We start from the raw sequence: 18,402 nt of genomic DNA, 5'->3' as shown, positions 1-18,402 counted from the left end.
CTGACTCAGGAGGGCCTGCATGCAGAGCAGAGAGTTAGTCCCCATCCTCAGGTCCATGGGAGGCCACAGAAGGATTTTAAGCTAGAATGAGGAGGACAGATAGCAGTGAGGCAGGCTGAGATGCAGGAAGGCCAGCGAGATCCAGCAAGGAGGATGTGGCTTGTGTGGGGGCTGTTGTCGCCATGTGTTAGCCAACCATGTGCATGTGAAAGAGGCTGACTTACAAGAATCTGCTCCTGAAAGCCTAGAGAGGCCCAGGGACAACTTCCACTTTATTCTGGATGTTTTCACTTTTGGGGCATCCTGTTCTGAGTCAAGATTCCTCCTTCTGAACATGGGACTTTCCAGAAGGACCACAGCTCCTCCTGTGCATCCACTCGGCCTGGGAGGTTCTGGATTTTGGTTGTCGAGGGAGTTTGCCTGCCTCTCCAGAGAAGGATGGTCATGAGGCCCCTGTGGAGTCTGCTTCTCTGGGAAGGTAAGTGGGGCAGGCAGATAGCCTGTCCTCGGAGAGCTGAAGGCCCCTCCCCAGCTGCCTGTGCCAGACATCTCCTGGCTCCCTCGACCCGGGTGAGAACCCAGAAGCTGAGGGCGGGTAGGAAAGACTAGAAGAAGCTCTTGGGCAACATTTTAAGCTAGGCAGATACAAAGAGATGCAGGGTCCTGGGAGGGAGGAGGTGGCAGCTTGAGGGGTATTCTTATCTGTGAGACACGAGCTGTTTTGTGGCCCAGGGCAGTAAAAACGGAGCCAGTGGGTGATACTGCCGGTTTGGAGAGAAAGTCGGCTGTGAGAATGGTGAGGACCCGGCAGTGTTAGCATGCAGAAACTCTGCAGAGTTTGAGGAGAGAAGCAGAGGGCAGGGCAGAGCAGGGTTCCCCACAGTCAGCAGAGTGTGTTTTCAACAGCCTGTGGGGGAGCTGAGGTCCCTCCCTACAGGCCTTTATAAGGGGAGGCAAGTACTAAGTAGGGATGAGAGAGGCTAAATATGGCCCACGTGGACTTGGGGGTGGCCGATGGTGGTGTGATGTTGGGATGGCTGATACACGGGGTCTCCTCCACACTGGGCTATCCCTCTATCCATCTGATGCCTGAGCTCCCTTCCTTGGTCAACAAGCAGCCAACATGACATGGGTCAGCACTGCCGGGCCATGGATGAGGATTTATGGGGTACAGCAAAGATTAAGATGCCATTGTTTACCTCAGAGGCTCATGGGGACTTTGGGTTGCTTTGTCTCATCTCCTTGCCTGGGTTCCTGGCCCTGAGAGCTCCAAAGCCTGCAGATTTCTTCAACATTTCTAAACATGCACAGGAAATCACACCTTAACCTCAAAAAAGGCCTTGGTCTGTTTGGTGAGACAAAAATAATTTGCCTTTTTTTTTTTCTTTTTTTTTTTGAGACGGAGTCTTGCTCTGTCGCCCAGGCTGGAATGCAATGGTGCATCTCAGCTCACTGTAACCTCTGCCTCCTGGGTTCAAGCGATTCTCCTGTCTCAGCCTCCCTAGTAGCTGGGATTACAGGTCCCTGCCACTAAACCGAGCTAATGTCTGTATTTTTAGTGGAGACAGGGTTTCATCATGTTGACCAGGCTGGTCTCAAACTCCTGACCTCAAGTGATCTGCCCTCCTCAGCCTCCCAAAGTGCTGGAATTACAGGCATGAGCCACCACACCCAGCCCAAAAATAATTTTTCAAATGGCCCTTAATGATAAAAGATCTGTGTGATTGACGTGGTACAGACCCCTTATTTTTCAGTGGTACTGAAGCCTGGGGCAGGGGTGATGTGTGGAAGGGCACACAGCTGATCTGTGGCAGCACCAGGAGGAGCAGGTAGAAGCTAGGTCTTGGTTGACATCCAGTGCAATTCTCTTTGTGTGTTACATTCCTACTCTGCATTAACACTGAAGTCATCTTCAGTGTGAGAGGAGGTTGTTGGGCCTGGAGGACAGTGAGGCGGAGGAGGGACTGGAATTATCATGGCCAACTGAGCAACCATCCAGATCATGCCTCATTGACCAAACCTTCATCACCTCTTATTCTTCTCTACACCCTGTGCCAGTGACAGGCATAGGGTCAGTCCTCAGCAGGGTAGGTCATTTATTCAATACCATTTACTAGGCTTCTCCTACAGTCTGTTCCTAAACAGTGGTGGACACTGGAAGCAAATGATGGGGAGAAAGAGCTCACGGTCTAGTAGGAGATGCTGACTCATAAACAGGCAATAATAATAGAGGGATAATGGTAGTCAGCATGGTGACCCCAGGCCACTGTGAGAACACAAGAAAGAATATGTAACCTCTCTTGGTTACATTACCTATGAGGGATAGGGGAGGTCGGAGGAGGCAGTGATGCTACAAGAGTGGGCAGAAGTTAGTCAGCAAAGGAGTCAGGGGGGCACTTCAAGGAGAAGTGTCTCCCATACATGTCTGACTCAAATATAGTCCCCCAAAACAGCATCTTGCTTTCTCACCCCCTGTCTGTTTCTCCACCTGTTCTGGATCACAGAGAATAACATCCAGTGGATCCCAAGGACCTGGGAGCCGTCCTCGACTCCTTTTTCTCCTTCACTCCCCAGAGCTAATCTACTACCAAAGCCCACTGATTACACACCATCTTCATGTTTCTCAATTCCTCCCACTTCTTCCCATCCCGGTTGCTCCCTTCCTCAATTCAAGTTGCCATCACTTCTCCACTGGACTCATGTCAACAGCCTTAGTCCTGCCCTCCTCCAGTGCATTCTCCACATCTCTGCTGGAGTGATCTTTCTAACCATGCATCTAATCCTGTTATGCTCCTGCTTAAAACCCACCTGAGACCCCCCCATTGCTCTACAGATAAAGCCCAAACTCCAGTATTGCTTTCAGGGCCCTGCATGATCTGACTTCCACCAACTTTGCAGTGTAATTTCCTACTCCTCACACAGAGAACTACTCTCAGTTCCCCTGGGCACCAACTCTCCACCCTCCAGGACTTTGTCAGTACTGTGCCCTCTGCCGGTGACACTTCCCTATCCTCCTCCAGGCCGCCCTTGGCTTCGCCTGGCTGATTCCCATTCCTCTTCAAGGCTCAGCTTAACAATTTGTTTTCTGAGCCCATCAAGGCTGGGTGAGGTCCCCTGTCACCCTACCTGTGTTCTCCCAGGGCATCTCATTTTTCCCTTCATGATATTTAACAATTCATTTTTGATTTCTTGAATGTCTGGCCTCCTCTGTAAGCTCCATGAATGCAGAGACTGGGGTTATCTTCCAAATGTTCTATCCCCGGTGCCTGGCACAGTGCACCCTCAACTTGAGTGGAGGGAATGTCAGTGGAGGGGCCCCAATTCACCCCATAGCAGCTCAGATGCATGCAAAAGAAGGATGAGGAGTGTGGGGGCAGGCAGAGTGACCAGGGGCTCTGTTCTTTCAGCCCTACTTCCCATTACAGTTACTGGTGCCCAAGTGCTGAGCAAAGTCGGGGGCTCGGTGCTGCTGGTGGCAGCGCGTCCACCTGGCTTCCAAGTCCGTGAGGCTATCTGGCGATCTCTCTGGCCTTCGGAAGAGCTCCTGGCCACATTTTTCCGAGGCTCCCTGGAGACTCTGTACCACTCCCGCTTTCTGGGCCGAGCCCAGCTACACAGCAACCTCAGCCTGGAGCTCGGGCCACTGGAGTCTGGAGACAGCGGCAACTTCTCCGTGTTGATGGTGGACACAAGGGGCCAGCCCTGGACCCAGACCCTCCAGCTCAAGGTGTACGGTGAGTGTGTCTGACACTGGCTGTCTGGCCCTTTTCTCCCACGAAGCACCAGACGAGCATCCTGAGTCATAGCAGCCAGGGAGAGCTGGGTTCCAGAAAGCTCTGGTCTCTGACCATGTTGCTAACTCAGGGAACAGCTGCTCCCTGACAGTCACGTCTAAGAAAATTCCTCCTGGCTGCAGCAGCCAGGCTTTGCCGTCTCACAGTGCTTGCCTGAACTCTAGCTCAGTCTTTTCTTGGCTCAGTGGCCTTGGACACAATGTAAGGCTCTCTGGCCTTCACCTTTCTCCTTTGCAAATGGGCATTGTAATATTACCATGTAGAGTACCCACAGGATGACATGCAGTGGCATTTGCAGTGGCATCCAGGACAGAGCCTGGCCTGTGCTTCCTCAGCTCTAAAGGATCATCATAGACTATAAGATGTGCCACTAGTCGATGTGCCACTACTCTATGTGCCATGATAAAGGAAAAAAAATGTACCATACTAAACTATGACATAATGGGTTTATTTAAAAAATCAAATTATAATGAAACTATAATTAAAAGTATAGAATTTACACATTTCTTAAAAGGGCTTCTTAGAGAGATTTTAACTGTATATGATTCATGGGTTCTCTCAGTCATTCATCATTGCAAAACAAACCATCCCAAAACTTACTGACTGAAAACAACAACGATGTTTACTTCTCATAATTCCGTGGGTTGGCAGGCCCAGCTGGGTGCGACTTCTGCTTCACATGGGTCTGCAGAGCCATTCGCGCAGCTACATTCAACGCCTCAGTTGGCTGCATGGACTGGGGGCTGTGTGGGCCTTATTTCCCAACAACTCCACCACTACCTCCACCACAGCCACCTCCACCACCTTCATCATTTGTCTTCTGGTCAAGAAAGAGTGGCTTTCAGCTCTCATTTATCTACCTAATGGGTTAGAAAAGAGGCATGGGTGACCCTAAATTGCTGTTTCAGTAAAACCTTAGAAATTTACATAGAGAGGAAGAGGGGGGAGTCCAGATTTAAGAATGGAAAGCAGAGGTAGCAGCTGGGAAGAGGGTAGCCATGAGGGAGATAAAGGTTGTAAGCAAATTGGGGAGATGTCTTGAATCCCCCCGAGACAGCTAACTGGCTGTCCTTGGGGGAGCCACCCAGGTGTCGATGCAATTGCAAGGTGCCTTTCTGGATGCACGCAGCCCTGAGCCTCGTCTTGGCAAGCAGAGTGCTGGCTGGATTTCAGCACCCCCCACCCGCTGCCACCTGTTACCCTGTGACCCCCTTAGCCCAATGTCCTTGTGCAGTGAATAACCTACCCCACCATACAGGCAGCCCTGGAGCCCCTCCTCTGATCTGAGTCTCAGCTGCCGCACATGTGAAATGAGGACATTGAATGTGATAATACATGCAGCACCCACACCACTAAGCTCTAAAATGCCTTGTTCTCGGCAGCTGAATTACAGATTTTAAGGAAATTGCTGTTTTATTGCTTCCAAATACATAGCGTGATTAGAACTAATTGCACGAAGCTGCCAAGCAGCCGTCCTTAGGAGTTCTGCTTTGACAATAGATAAGAATGATTTGAATTAGCAGATCAGTTACTAGAAATGTCAATGGGTGTTTCTACTGTGCTTGATCGTGTTTGGAAGCAGCTTGTCCTCTTAAGTGATGTAAATATCCCCCCTGTAATGTTTGTTTATACTATTAGTGTGCCCAGCAAATCATTTCTCTTTCATATCACAAATCCCACCAGACTGAACTGGCATTAACGAGGTTTTTCTCTGCTTGACTTTGGAATGCTGTCAGAGACTGAGCCCTCCCGTTGTCACCAGAATGCTCTCCCACTGGCCTCATTTCCACTGAGACTCAGGATTTACTCATCAACCTGTATAGAAAGGGGAATCCGTGGCATAGGACACTAGGATATGAGTTTGTTCAGTGACCAGGTATCGAGCACCCACTATTTGCCAGCACTAGAGAGCTAAGGTTACTGAGCTAACAAGACGGAGCCCCCACCTCTGGGCCCCTCCTTCACAGCATTTTGCACTCTCATAATTATTTAATTAATTATTCATAATCATTTGTCAGTATTTGCCTTTCTCACCAAACCGTAAGCTCCAGAAGGCTAGGAATGTGTTTGTTTTCTTGCCTGACTTAATAAATTCTTGTCATCTCTTGTTGACTGACTGACATATTGTGAAATACTACAAAAAGAGATAGAGTGCTTGAAGAGCTCAGAGCTATGCCTGGGAAGACTTCACAGTCAAGGCATTAAGCAATGTGTTCAGGCTGGGCCTTGAAGGATGGGTAGAAGTTTTCTAGGAGGACAAGAAGGGAAAGGCATCTGTGTGCGCAGACGAACTGTGTGAAAGCATGAAAGATATTCAAGAGCATGACATGTTTGGGAAAACTGCAAATTAATTAGGATGAGCAGGGAGAAGCAGCAGGAGGTACATCTGGAGAGATGGACATGAATCATTTCCTGAAAGGTTTTGAATATCAAGCTAAGGAATTCAGCTTCTGTCCTGTGGGCAGTGGAAAGCCAGACAAGATTTTGAAACAAGAGAGGCCTAGTCAGAGGTGGCATCTAACCCTGGGTAGATCCCAGAGCCAGAGTTGTGGGCCCTGCCCAGCATCCCTGAGACCCATACCGGCTGTACTTTTCTTCCCCAGATGCAGTACCCAGGCCCGTGGTACAAGTGTTCATTGCTGTAGGAGAGGATGCTCAGCCCTCCAAGACCTGCCAGGTTTTCTTGTCCTGTTGGGCCCCCAACATCAGCAAAATAACCTATAGCTGGCGACGGGAGACAACCATGGACTTTGGTATGGAGCCACACAGCCTCTTCACAGACGGACAGGTGCTGAGCGTTTCCCTGGGACCAGGAGACAGAGATGTGGCCTATTCCTGCATTGTCTCCAACCCTGTCAGCTGGGACTTGGCCACAGTCACGCCCTGGGACAGCTGTCATCATGAGGCAGGTATGCTAAGGGCCAGCAGTCAATGGTTGAGGGCTTATGAAGCATCAAGTCCACCTCTAACCCCACCCCTCCATGTTCAGCACCAGGGAAGGCCTCCTACAAAGATGTGCTGCTGGTGGTGGTGCCTGTCTCGCTTCTCCTGATGCTGGTTACTTTCTTCTCTGCCTGGCACTGGGGACCCTGCTCAGGTAGGAGTCCTGCAGGTGCAGGAGGTAGGTGGAGGAGGTGGAGTTCCTGGGGAGGAGGGGGTCTTGGACCTCCTCCTATTTAGGCTTCAGATAGTCTGCCCCTTCTTCCTCTCCCACCTCATCTCTTGGCCTTCTCTAGCTCATATCTTGGTTTACAACCAGACTCAACTACTTGAAGTTTCTTATGTGGTTCTCCAAATGAACTGTTCTCTCACATCCATCTGCAGACCTTTGTACTTTGTATTCCCCCTGCCTGGAACACACTTTCCATGATTTCCCACCCAGCCTCCCCCCTTCATGTGGCTATTTCATACTCAGTCTCCAAGGTGTGCTTGCTCCAGAAAGCCTTCTCTGACCATCCCAACACTCAGGCTGATTAACATCCTTTCTTCAATCTCCATTGCTTACCCCAATCAGAGAACTACTTACATTTACTTCCCCACTGAATTCTGAGCCCTTAAAAGGAGGATGCTGGGTCACCACTGGGCATGTCAGTGGTTCCCAGAACACAACTGTTCCTGAAACATAGCTGGTATCGACAAACATTGTTGAGTGGGAGTCTAGATGACTCCCAACCCCTTCTTGCCTGAGATTTCTACAAAATGGCTCCCTAAGATAAGCTACTCCCTGGCCAGTGGCTGATAGGGTTGCCTTCTTGAGAAGAGGAAGGAAGGGGAAACTCCGAGATCAGACCAGGTTCTAAGCTCTACATCCCGCTCAGTCCCTTCCTCTGCTGCAGGATGCCCTGCCCCTGAAAGAACTACCCGACTGACCAGGGCTCCGTGGTCATTTCCATGCCAGGCCGTCGGAGCTGGCTTGTCCCAAGGTGGAGAAATGGAGTCAGCAAGAAGGAGGCACTGAGCCCTCATTATGGTGGGTGTGTCCCAGAAGGCAGGGTCTGGGTCCAGCCTCTAAGCATGGAGACAGGCAGTGCTGATTCCTGTTCATTCTCTCCAGCAGAGAGGAGGGCAAGACGGATCAGCTAAGGCTGCACTCCACCTGAAGGCCCCATCTGCTGTGGGAGGGTATGGCCCTGGCCCCTGGCCCCTGCCCCAAGAGTCCCCAGGATTTGTGATAAGAAAGTGGAAGCCAGGAAAAGAGCAGGGAAAAAATAGCTTTATTCAGATATAATTCACATAGCATACAATTCACCTATTTAAAGTATACAATTCAATGCCTTTTAGTGTATTCACAGAGTTGTGCATCCATCTCCACAACCAATTTTAAAACATTTCCATTACCTCCCCCAAAACCCCATAAGCCCTTAGCCATCACCCCCCAATTCCCCCATTCCTCCCACAGCACTAGTCTACTTTCTGCCTCTATGCTTTTGTCTTTCCTGGACATTTCATATAAATAGAACGATACACTAGGTGGCCCTTTGGCCAGGCTTCTTTCACTTAGTGTCATGTCCTCAAGGCTCATAAAATAGCATGTTTGGCCACTGAGAAGGGACCCAACAACCTGGGATAGTAGAAAGCTCCATGCAGGGAGTCCAGAAGCTGGTTCTGGCTCTGCCTCATGGCTTCTGTCCAGTGATTTAACTGTGTCCACCACAGCCCTAACTTTCCATACCTTCTACAATTAAATGTATGGCATAGTTGCAGGCCAAGGTTAGACACTAGGAAGAATTTCCTGTTCTTGAAGAGCCTCACTTTCCAGGGTGTTGGAAGACCAGAGAAATTCCTTTCCCTAAGGTGACCTTGGGCTAACACACTGAGGATTCAGAGGCCTGCGGGCAGGCCAAGGATGCCAAGACTCCAAACACTGGAGGGGTAACTTTCTTTCTGATGTCCTTACCAGGGAAAAAGAAAAAGGATGTCCGTGCTGACAGAGTGGGTCCAGAGACAGAGAACCCCCTTGTGCAGGATCTGCCATAAAGGACAATATGAACTGATGCCTGGACTATCAGTAATCCCACTGCACAGGCACACGATGCTCTGGGACATAACTGATGCCTGGAAATCACCATGGTCCTCATACCTCCCATGGGAATCCTGTCCTGCCTCGAAGGAGCAGCCTGGGCAGCCATCACACCACGAGGACAGGAAGCACCAGCACGTTTCACACCTCCGCCTTCTCTCTCCCATCTTCTCATATCCTGGCTCTTCTCTGGGCAAGATGAGCCAAGCAGAACATTCCCTCCAGGACACTGGAAGTTCTCCAGGATCCAGATCCACGGGGACATTAATAGTCCAAGGCATTCCCTCCCCCACCACTATTCATAAAGTATTAACCAACTAGCAACAAAGAATAGCCTCCAGCCTGAGTCCTAGGCTCTAAAAGATATTACATATTTGAACTAATAGAGGAACTCTGAGTCACCCATGCCAGCATCAGCTTCAGCCCCAGACCCTGCAGTTTGAGATCTGATGCTTCCTGAGGGCCAAGGCATTGCTATAAGAAAAGGTCTAGAAACAGGTGAAAGTGAGAGGTGGGGGACAGGGGTTTCTCTTTCGGGCTCAAGGACTTTCAGATAATCAGAGTTCATGGCCCCTCAAAGGTAAATTACCCCTCAAAGGTAAAAGTCTTTCCTCGTGCTCCAGCACAGTGACCAGGAAAAGAAATACTGAATTTGCCCCAGTCAACAGGACGTTCTTGCACAACTTCAAGAAAAGCAGCTCAGCTCAGGATGAGTCTTCCTGCCTGAAACTGAGAGAGTGAAGAGCCATAAAACGCTATGCAGAAGGAACATTATGGAGAGAAAGGGTACTGAGGCACTCTAGAATCTGCCACATTCATTTTCAAATGCAAATGCAGAAGACCTACCTTAGTTCGAGGGGAGGGGACAAAGACCCCACTGCCCAACAGCAGGACTGTAGAGGTCACTCTGACTCCATCGAACTTTTTATTGTGGCCATCTTAGGAAAATACATTCTGCCCCTGAGTGATTCTGTCTAGAAAAGCTCTGGAGTATTGATCACTACTGGAAAAACACTTAAGGAGCTAAACTTACCTTCAGGGATTATTAGCTGATAAGGTTCACAGTTTCTCTCACCCAGGTGTAACTGGATTTTTTCTGGGGCCTCTCTCCAGTCTTGATAACAGTGAGGAATGAGGTATTGAAGAAACAGGGGTGGGTTTGAAGTACTGTTTTCCCAGGGTGGCTTCAATCTCCCCACCTAGGATGTCGGCCCTGTCCAAGGACCTTCCCTCTTCTCCCAGTTCCTGGGCAATCACTTCACCTTGGACAAAGGATCAGCACAGCTGGCCTCCAGATCCACATCACCACTCCTCCACTAGATTGTTCCCAGATCCTCCCTTCCTGGCCTGCTCAGAGGTTCCCTGTTGGTAACCTGGCTTTATCAAATTCTCATCCCTTTCCCACACCCACTTCTCTCCTATCACCTTCCCCCAAGATTACCTGAACAGGATCCATGGCCACTCAACCTGTCAGCTTGCACCATCCCCACCTGCCACCTACAGTCAGGCCACATGCCTGGTCACTGAATCATGCAAAACTGGCCTCAGTCCCTAAAAATGATGTGGAAAGGAAAGCCCAGGATCTGACAATGAGCCCTGGTGGGTTTGTGGGGAAAAAATACACAGCACTCCCCACCTTTCTTCTGTTCATCTCCAGGGCCCCACCTCAGATCAAAGCATCTCTGGATGAGATGGGACCTGCAGCTCTCCCTCCACAAGGTGACTCTTAGCAACCTCATTTCGACAGTGGTTTGTAGTGGGGTGCACCAGGGCCTTGTTGAACAGATCCACAGTGCTCTAATAAAGTTCCCATCCTCAATGACTCACTTGTCAACTAGTGGACTAATTAACCCTCCACCAAAAAAACACAAAGTGCTTCCGTGAGATCAATTTTGTGCTAATAAGCATTGAGACTGATGCTTTATAAGTCACACCACAACAAATATTGATTGAGGGCGCTGCATGTGCTGGGTACATTTCTTGGCACTTGGGAATCAGTAGTGAAGCAAAACCCTTGCCTTTGAGAGTTTATGGTCTGGATAATATAAATAAACAAGTAAGCATATGTCAGATGTCGTTAGTTTCTGTTAAAGATAAGGCAGAGTAAAGGGCTAGAGAAAAATGTGTTGGGGAGATAGGGTCTGTCTTAGATAAAGCAATCAAATGACACCCTCAACGGGGTGACATTTGAACAGAGGCCTAGTGAAGTGGAGGAGTGACCATGCAGTGGCAGAGTGTTCCAGACAAAAAGACCAGAAAATGCAAAGGCCCTAAAGTGGCAGCATGGTTGGTGTTTGCAAAGAAGAGCGTGGAGGCCAGAGGGGCTGGATCCAAACAAGGGAGAGAGAGGGGAAGCAGAGAGATGGCCTGGGGCCGCATCATATGGGACTTCGTCAGAATACCCCTTTGTTGGAGCTACCATGACAGAAAGAGCCCCTCGAGAGTCCAGATATCAGACTCCTCCCAGAACACCCTCTACCTCATTGCTCCAGGATGCTTGTGGTCAGGTCAGAGCCCTCTCCAGATCTTCTTTTACTTTTCCTCATTTTCACTTTATTTTCCCTGAGCAATAGTTTTTACATCTGTTCTCCTGCACAAAAGACAAATACAAGAGCTGCTAGGGCAAAAGGCTCATGAGACATGATATCAGAGAGAAAGGGAAAGGGGCATAGCAAAAGAAAAGGGTTAGAGAGGACATTTTTCTCATCAATGGAGACATGAACATTCAGTGCCTCATTTTTTAAAAAACTGCTGCGTGAGCTGAGATTATGCCACTGCACTTCAGCCCGGGCAACAGAGCGAGACTCTGTCTCAATTTAAAAAAAAAAAAACTGCTGCAAACATTAATGACACCTGTAGCAAATCTTTCTTCCATGTGTATTAAGAACTAGCAACTGTTCAGTTAATCACTCTTGGTTACTTACTGATCTTCAGAGGAAGCACCATCTCCTTCCAGATTTGGCTCCGTGGCTACCTGCATCTGTTCTGAACGCAGCCTGAAGGAAGGGCCTCTAAAATGACAAAAAATAACTATCCCTAGATCTAGGAAAGTTGTAGTGGCTGCCTCCCCTTGGACTGTGCCTTAGTCAACATTGTCTGCCAGGAGGGGCAGGCTGAGCACATGGATAAGTAGTGGGGAGACTCCCACAGCATGACTAGTCCAGGTCCAGGTCTCGAAGCCACACTTCCAGGCAGACACTGAAAAACTGGAGTGTCTCAAAGAGAATGACCAGAATGGTGAAAAGTCTAAAAACCTTACCATATGAGAAATGATTACAGAAACTGGTTATGTTGAGCCTAGAACAAAACACTCGCAGGAGCATAGGTTCTCAAATATTTGAAGGGTTATCACATAAGCCCAGACCGTGTAACTGGGGCCAATGGAGCATATCACTAAAAGGCAGATATTGACTCATATGAATAATAGGATCTGAAAGCTGGAAGGAAATCTGTGGTTACTCAGTTCAAGTTTTTTTATTTCTCATGTGGAAACTGAAATCCAAAGAGAATGTTACTCCTCTGAAATTACATAATTAGTGGCACAGTCAGAATTACCTTTAGATTATCTAAATCAGTCCAGTCCCTTCTACTGCACCACACTACCGAGGAAGAATGTTCTGACAAATGGAAAAATCCAAATATGAAGTAAACTGTTTCAATGAATCTGCTTAAGCAAAACCATCTCAGAGCAATACTTTAGAAGATTTAAAAATAATAGGAAAACACTTATATCAGTCAGGGTTCTTTGTAGGCAAGCAACAGAAACCAGCTCTGGTTTTAACTAAAGTAAAAGAGGAAATGTATTAGAAAGATGTGAGTAACTCAGAGAACCAAGGAAAATGTTGACCGAGCCTCAGAAAAGACAAAGCCAGGTAGCCTTGAGGATGCAGGCCTCAGGGCCTCCGAAAATAGTTCTGTTCTGTTTTCTCTTCCCCAGTTGCTCACTGAAGATTCAACTCCCCACCAACAGAGACTGATTGGCCTAGTTGAGGCCAAGGGCCCTCCTCTTTGATGGGGTGGGGAGGAGCTGTAGGACATCTTGTCAGAAGCGTTAACTGGGTAAACAAAATAAAGCACAAAACAAAGTTTGAACAGGTATCTGTAGAACAGGAAATGCACCCATCCGTTCATTCAGTAAGCACTTACTATGCACCTACTATGTGTCAGCACCAACTGGGATATAGGAATTACTAAATAGTAGCATCACAAGCCCCGCCCTCAAAGAGATCACAGACTGGTAAGAAAGCAATGTGTCAACAAAGGATTCCAGTGAGTTCACAGGCACACAGCCCCTAGCACGAGTTCAAAGGCACCTCCTGGCCTGTAAGACCTCAGTCCCCAAAGAGAGCCAGTCAGGTCCCCACGGGAAATGGTAAAAGGAGAAAGCATTGCCTGGGAATAAAACTTCAGCTGGCAGGAACTGAAGACGGCATGGTATGGTGGTATCCTGGGGCAGGCTTTCCCACAGCAGCATCACACTTTTGTTTAACTGTGTTCCCTGAACATCAGAACATCTCATGCTGGTAGCTTGTCTTCAGATTTCCCTTGAGATGGTGCAGAAAAGGGAGAGCCGCTCTCAAGGGCTAGGGGCTGGTTGCATCCTCCTGGTGGTGGTTGGGGTGGTCCTGGCTGGGACACCTGGACTGAGATACTGATGCTGTCTTGTCTGCCAGCCCACCCTGTTGGTCTTCAAGCCTGTACCCACTGGCTGGACCTGCTTAGACTCCTCAGGAGTCTTCCAAAGTCAGGTAAAGCCATTTAAGCTCTGTCTAACCAGAGAGAAAATGAAGAGGTCGGAGCTCTGTCTGCTGGCTGACCCACTCAACCATATGCCCACCTGCAGTTAACCACTCAACCATACGCCCACCTTCAGTTGGCTTAACTGCAGGAGCTCAGAGCTCCAGCATACTCACTGCAGTCCTGCTCCCAGGCCGGGGAGCCACTACCCCCGCTCCTAGCCCCCAGCAAAGCAGACACAACCGGTTGGTAGCCTGGACCTCTCTCTTCGCTGCTCAGAAATACCCTGGGATCCCTCCTGCCCCTCATTGATAACAACCTGACAGCCTAACAGTCCCAGAAAATCTCTAACAATCCACACACACCCAGGGTGCTGGATGCCTCCTGAGCACTGAGCACAGATCCCCACACGTAGGGATGCCTCCGCATGAGGACATGAGAGAGGCAGATGGCAGAAGGACTGACCGCAGGCCTGGCCACTCCCAGGAGAAGGACAAGAAGTGCGGGGGAAGGCCTGAGCCTCTTGGCTTACCTGTTGTCCTGAGGCCTGGGCAGTCAGGAGAAGGTAGAGCTCTCATCCATGCACTCACCTGAGGGAAGCCTACACCAGAGGCCAGAGACCAGCTAGAGCCTCAGCCAGCTCCAGCCAGCTGCTAATGGAGCATTTATTCTTCTGGAGGCTGCGTCTAGAAAGGACAAGCCTAACAGGATGCCTGTCAGTGCATTCCCTACCTAATTATCCCAGGAAGCCACGAGCACAGACAATATCACCCCTACACCAAGGCAAAAAGGCCGCTGCCCTGGCCTGTACTACAGAAAGGCAGCTCTGGCTCTCCTCCATAGGCAAGGAGACAACGGTGCATTCACCTGTAGCTCCCTCTCCCCCTTTTAGATCACACTTCAGAAATACAGATGCGAATTCTGAAGATGGACTAAAATGCCTACGTGTACCCTGGGTCTGAAGGTAGCTGAGGGGCAGTTTATGGACAAGGTGTGGAGGAAGCCCAGGATGTGCACAGCTGTGGGCACAAGGCTTTTCACAGTGTGGGCTGGAGCTGCTGGTGAGAAGAGAAAGGATCTGATTTAAGGCCTGGGCAAGGGAGCCAGTTCTTCCTATGCTGGGAGTTCTGGTATGAAACCCCAAAGAGTCCAAGATTTCTGAATCCAAACCTGGCCTTCCAGGTCATTGTGAAGGTATATTTGTCAAGCTAGGAGAATAGAACATATTTTACGTGATAATGTGTTAGCTCGACTTATAATTACAAATGTTATGGGTGGGCCTCAATATGGGGACCCCTCCCCCTGGACTTTTTCCATCATAATTCCCTCCCACCCCCTGAAACTGACACCTCCCCCATGATTAAGAGCAAACCCCCAGCTCTCGCTGCAGCTCAGAAGGAGCACAGCAGTGTGGGTCTGGAGTCACACTCAGGACAGTGGGCTCTGATTTCCTGGAGGACTGATTCACGGGTCCATAGCACTCATTCTCTCAGCACGTCTTTAGTGAGTACCCACTCCATGCCAGACACACTAGGAATAGAGCTGTGGGCACGACAGGCAAGTCTCTGCATTCATGAAGCTTGCAGACTAGTCAGGCAGAGACAGACACTGTACAAATGTACACAAATGTTTAATTAAAACTGTGCTAATCTCTATAGAAGAAAATAGCAGAAAACCAAGAGCCAGAATAACAAGGGATCAAAATATAGCTGGCGGGAGTACAGAGGGAAGAGCCTCCCTGAGGAAGGAGAGTCAAGCTGAGGCCAGTGGGGAGAGGAGGAGTCAGCAAAGCAAAGAGTGGAGGAGCTGCCATGCTGGGAATTGGCATCCACAAAAGCCCTTCCAGAAAGATCTCTGCCCATCTGAGGGAAGGTCCCCAGGGCCAGAGGGCAATGAGCAGGAGGGACTCTGGGAGGAGAGGATGGCAGAGGTCAGATCATGCAGGGTCTGACAGGACATGGAGAAATTTAAAAGTTAATTATAAATGTAAAAGCAGACCACTGAAGAGCTTCAAGACAGGAAATGACATGATCAGACTCGCATTTTAAAAGATCATGCTGGCAGCTGCGTGGAGAATGGATTGAAGGTGCCGAGAGTGAAGGCAGGATAATGAAGTTATTGCAGGAATCCTAGGACGAAACCATCATAGCTTGGAATGAAGGTGGGGAGAGAGAGGGAGAGAAGTGGGTGGCTTCAGTGCATATTTAGGAGCTAGAATAGAATAGACAAGACTTAGTATCCTTGGTTGAGGGAGGGGTCAAGGATGACACTGAGGTCTCTGACATGAGTAACCAGGCAGATGGAGGTACCATTTACCAAACCTGGAAATACAGAAAGAGTTAGTTTTGGCTGGGCGTGGTGGCTCACGCCTGTAATCCCAGCACTTTGGGAGGCCGAGGCAGGTGGATAACCTGAGGTCAGGAGTTCAAGACCAGCCTGACCAACCGGGAGAAAACCCATCTCTACTAAAAATACAAAATTAGCCAGGCATGGTGGCACATGCCTGTAATCCCAGCTACTTGGGAGGTTGAGGCAGGGGAATCACTTGAACCCAGGAGGCGGAGGTTGTGTTGAGCCAAGATCACGCCATTGCACTGCAGCCTGGGCAACAAGAGTGAAACTCCATCTCAAAAAAAAAAAAAAAAAGAAAGAGTTAGTTTTACGGTGAAGTCAGAAGTTAATTGGTCCTTAATTATCAGGGAAGAGGAGCTTTAAAAGGAACAAATTCTTGGAGGCTGAGCACTATATTGGGTTGAATCATATGAAAATTGTCATTTTTTAAGTTTAAAAATAGTCAAATACAGGTGATTTCATATGATTCAATCTAATAATTTAAATGTAAGATGACTTGAGGAAGAAAAGTCATCTCTTCTGCTGCCCTGACTCCACCTCCTATAAGGACAACTGGGACATGCCTGTAACCTAGTAGATGTTGGCAGAGCTCCTTCAACATGAACCTGGGCATGGAGGGACTGCAAGATAAGAGGACCTCCCACAGCACTCTCAGCCCACACTGGTCGGGGGCCATGGTGTCCTGGTTAGCTTCTCTACCACCTGGACTGAATCCTGCCTGCCCAGCTCCAGAAAGTCCTGAAACATTCAGGAGCCAAGGCTCAGAATGGCAGGGAGTGATGGAACTGCCTCAGCAACCATGGAGAACTGTCCTTGACCCCAACCCATCTGAATTCAACCCACCTCATGCCTAATCCTGCAGCATTCAGAGCCCCATATAGATTGTGGAGGTGAGGCCCCTGATGCTGTCTGAGGAGCCTTTCCAAGCAACAGGGGCAGTGACTTGGCCAGGCAGGCATGGTCACACACAGAAGGGCAGTGCATCAGTCATTCCAAAGTTGCTGGCTTCATAGATACCGTGATTGTCCCTATGCCCACCCCTGCTGGGTAGCACAGCAGCTGGAAGACTTCTTTCCCTCTCAGCCAACCTGGGCCCTCAGAGGCCTTAAGATGGAGATGACTCAGCTATTGGCAGCCCCAACTCAGCACCCTCGATTCCAGACAGACTCGGCTCTTCTCTGTCCCTTGCACCTGACATACTCACGTACTCTGCCCCTTCAACCAGGCTTTCCTCCCTGCCTCCCAGCTGAGAATATCCTTCTTTATCCATCTTGGTCTCCAGCCAACACTTCCAGGCCCAGCTCTAGGCACTCCTCCTCTCAGAAGCCTTTCCCTCAAGTGGTCTCATAGCATCAACTCTCCCAGCTTTGCATGAGCCTGAATCAACAGTTGTTTGCATTGTTCTTTAATTTTTCTAAATGAGATTAATCATCTCACTTGGAAGGCTCCATGTTCCTAGAAGGATCAGGTTTAACACACAGTCCTACTGGTGACACTCAGTAAGCACATCGCCAAAACACACTTTTTAACGAAGTGGTTAACTCAGAGGATGGGGAACATGCAGCTAGACAAAATGGGCATTCTCCAGATATCCCCTCCACTGAGGAAGGCAAAACTCTCAGGCCAAGAGACTCCATGTCTGCATCTCCCCTTCCAGGCAGTATAATCAGTTGGCTGAGTTCAGACAAACTTCTGCACCTCTTAGGGACCTCTTAGCCACCCAGGAGGAGACAGGCAGCTCCTTACTAAAGTCTCACCTCCTGGAGATGGGGGTTAGCTCTTCCTGCTGCAGTTTGCCTGTCTCCTCCATGCCCTTTCTTTCTTGGAAACAATATTTATTGAGTGTGTGCCATATGGCTGGCACTTTTTAGGAGCTTAAGTACATTAGTGAATAAAGCAGACAAAGACCCTTGCCTTGTGATCCTCCCTGTGGAGCTTGCAGTGTGGGGAAAGGTGAGGACAAGTCAATTAGCAATCATCGTAACAAATAAATGTTATAGCATGTTGGAAGAGGATAAGTGCTACAGATTAAAGGGAAAAAAGCAGTGTAGGAGGGGGATAAGGGCGATAAGGAGCACAGGCAGGAGGGTACTGCAATCTTAAACGAGGTGGCCATGGTAGAACTCACTGAGAGTGAGAAAACTGAGCAAAGATTTGAAGGACATGAGAATTAAGCCATTGGGAAATCCAGAGGAGAGCCATTCTGGGCAAAAAGAACAGCCAGAACAAGGACCCTAATGTGTTCAAGAAACAATGAAGTGCCAGTGATGCTCAGAGGAGAGAGCCAGGAAGAAGAGTGATCAATTAGGTCAGAGAGGTGACATGGATGGCCTGGAGCACTAGTGTAAGGAACTTGATCTTGGGAAGTCATTTCAGGGGTTTGAGCAGAAGAATGATTTAACTATCCCTCTGGCTTCTCTGCTGAGAATGAACTGAAGGTGGGAGGGAGGAAGCAGGGAAATCAGTCAGGACACTGCTGCTGTAACCCAGGCAAGAGAT

At 49.0% G+C, this 18,402-nt stretch overlaps 1 protein-coding gene across 1 annotated transcript; it reads left to right on the top strand.

Moving 5' to 3' along the window:
• Nucleotides 1-267: 267 nt before the first annotated feature.
• On the top strand, nucleotides 268-8,876 carry SLAMF8 (SLAM family member 8). The gene is made up of 5 exons (XM_054461801.1): nucleotides 268-478; nucleotides 3,408-3,734; nucleotides 6,398-6,703; nucleotides 6,784-6,891; nucleotides 8,695-8,876. The coding sequence occupies exons 1-5, from the start codon at nucleotides 439-441 to the stop codon at nucleotides 8,769-8,771; spliced, it is 858 nt and encodes a 285-aa protein (XP_054317776.1). The 5' UTR covers nucleotides 268-438; the 3' UTR covers nucleotides 8,772-8,876.
• Nucleotides 8,877-18,402: the final 9,526 nt, after the last annotated feature.

The sequence above is a fragment of the Pongo pygmaeus genome, chromosome 1 (genome assembly GCF_028885625.2).
Source record: "Pongo pygmaeus isolate AG05252 chromosome 1, NHGRI_mPonPyg2-v2.0_pri, whole genome shotgun sequence".
NCBI classification, from domain to species: Eukaryota; Metazoa; Chordata; class Mammalia; order Primates; family Hominidae; genus Pongo; species Pongo pygmaeus.
The sequence above is the reverse complement of the archived record's forward strand: the minus strand, read 5'-3'. Positions and strand labels throughout refer to the sequence as shown.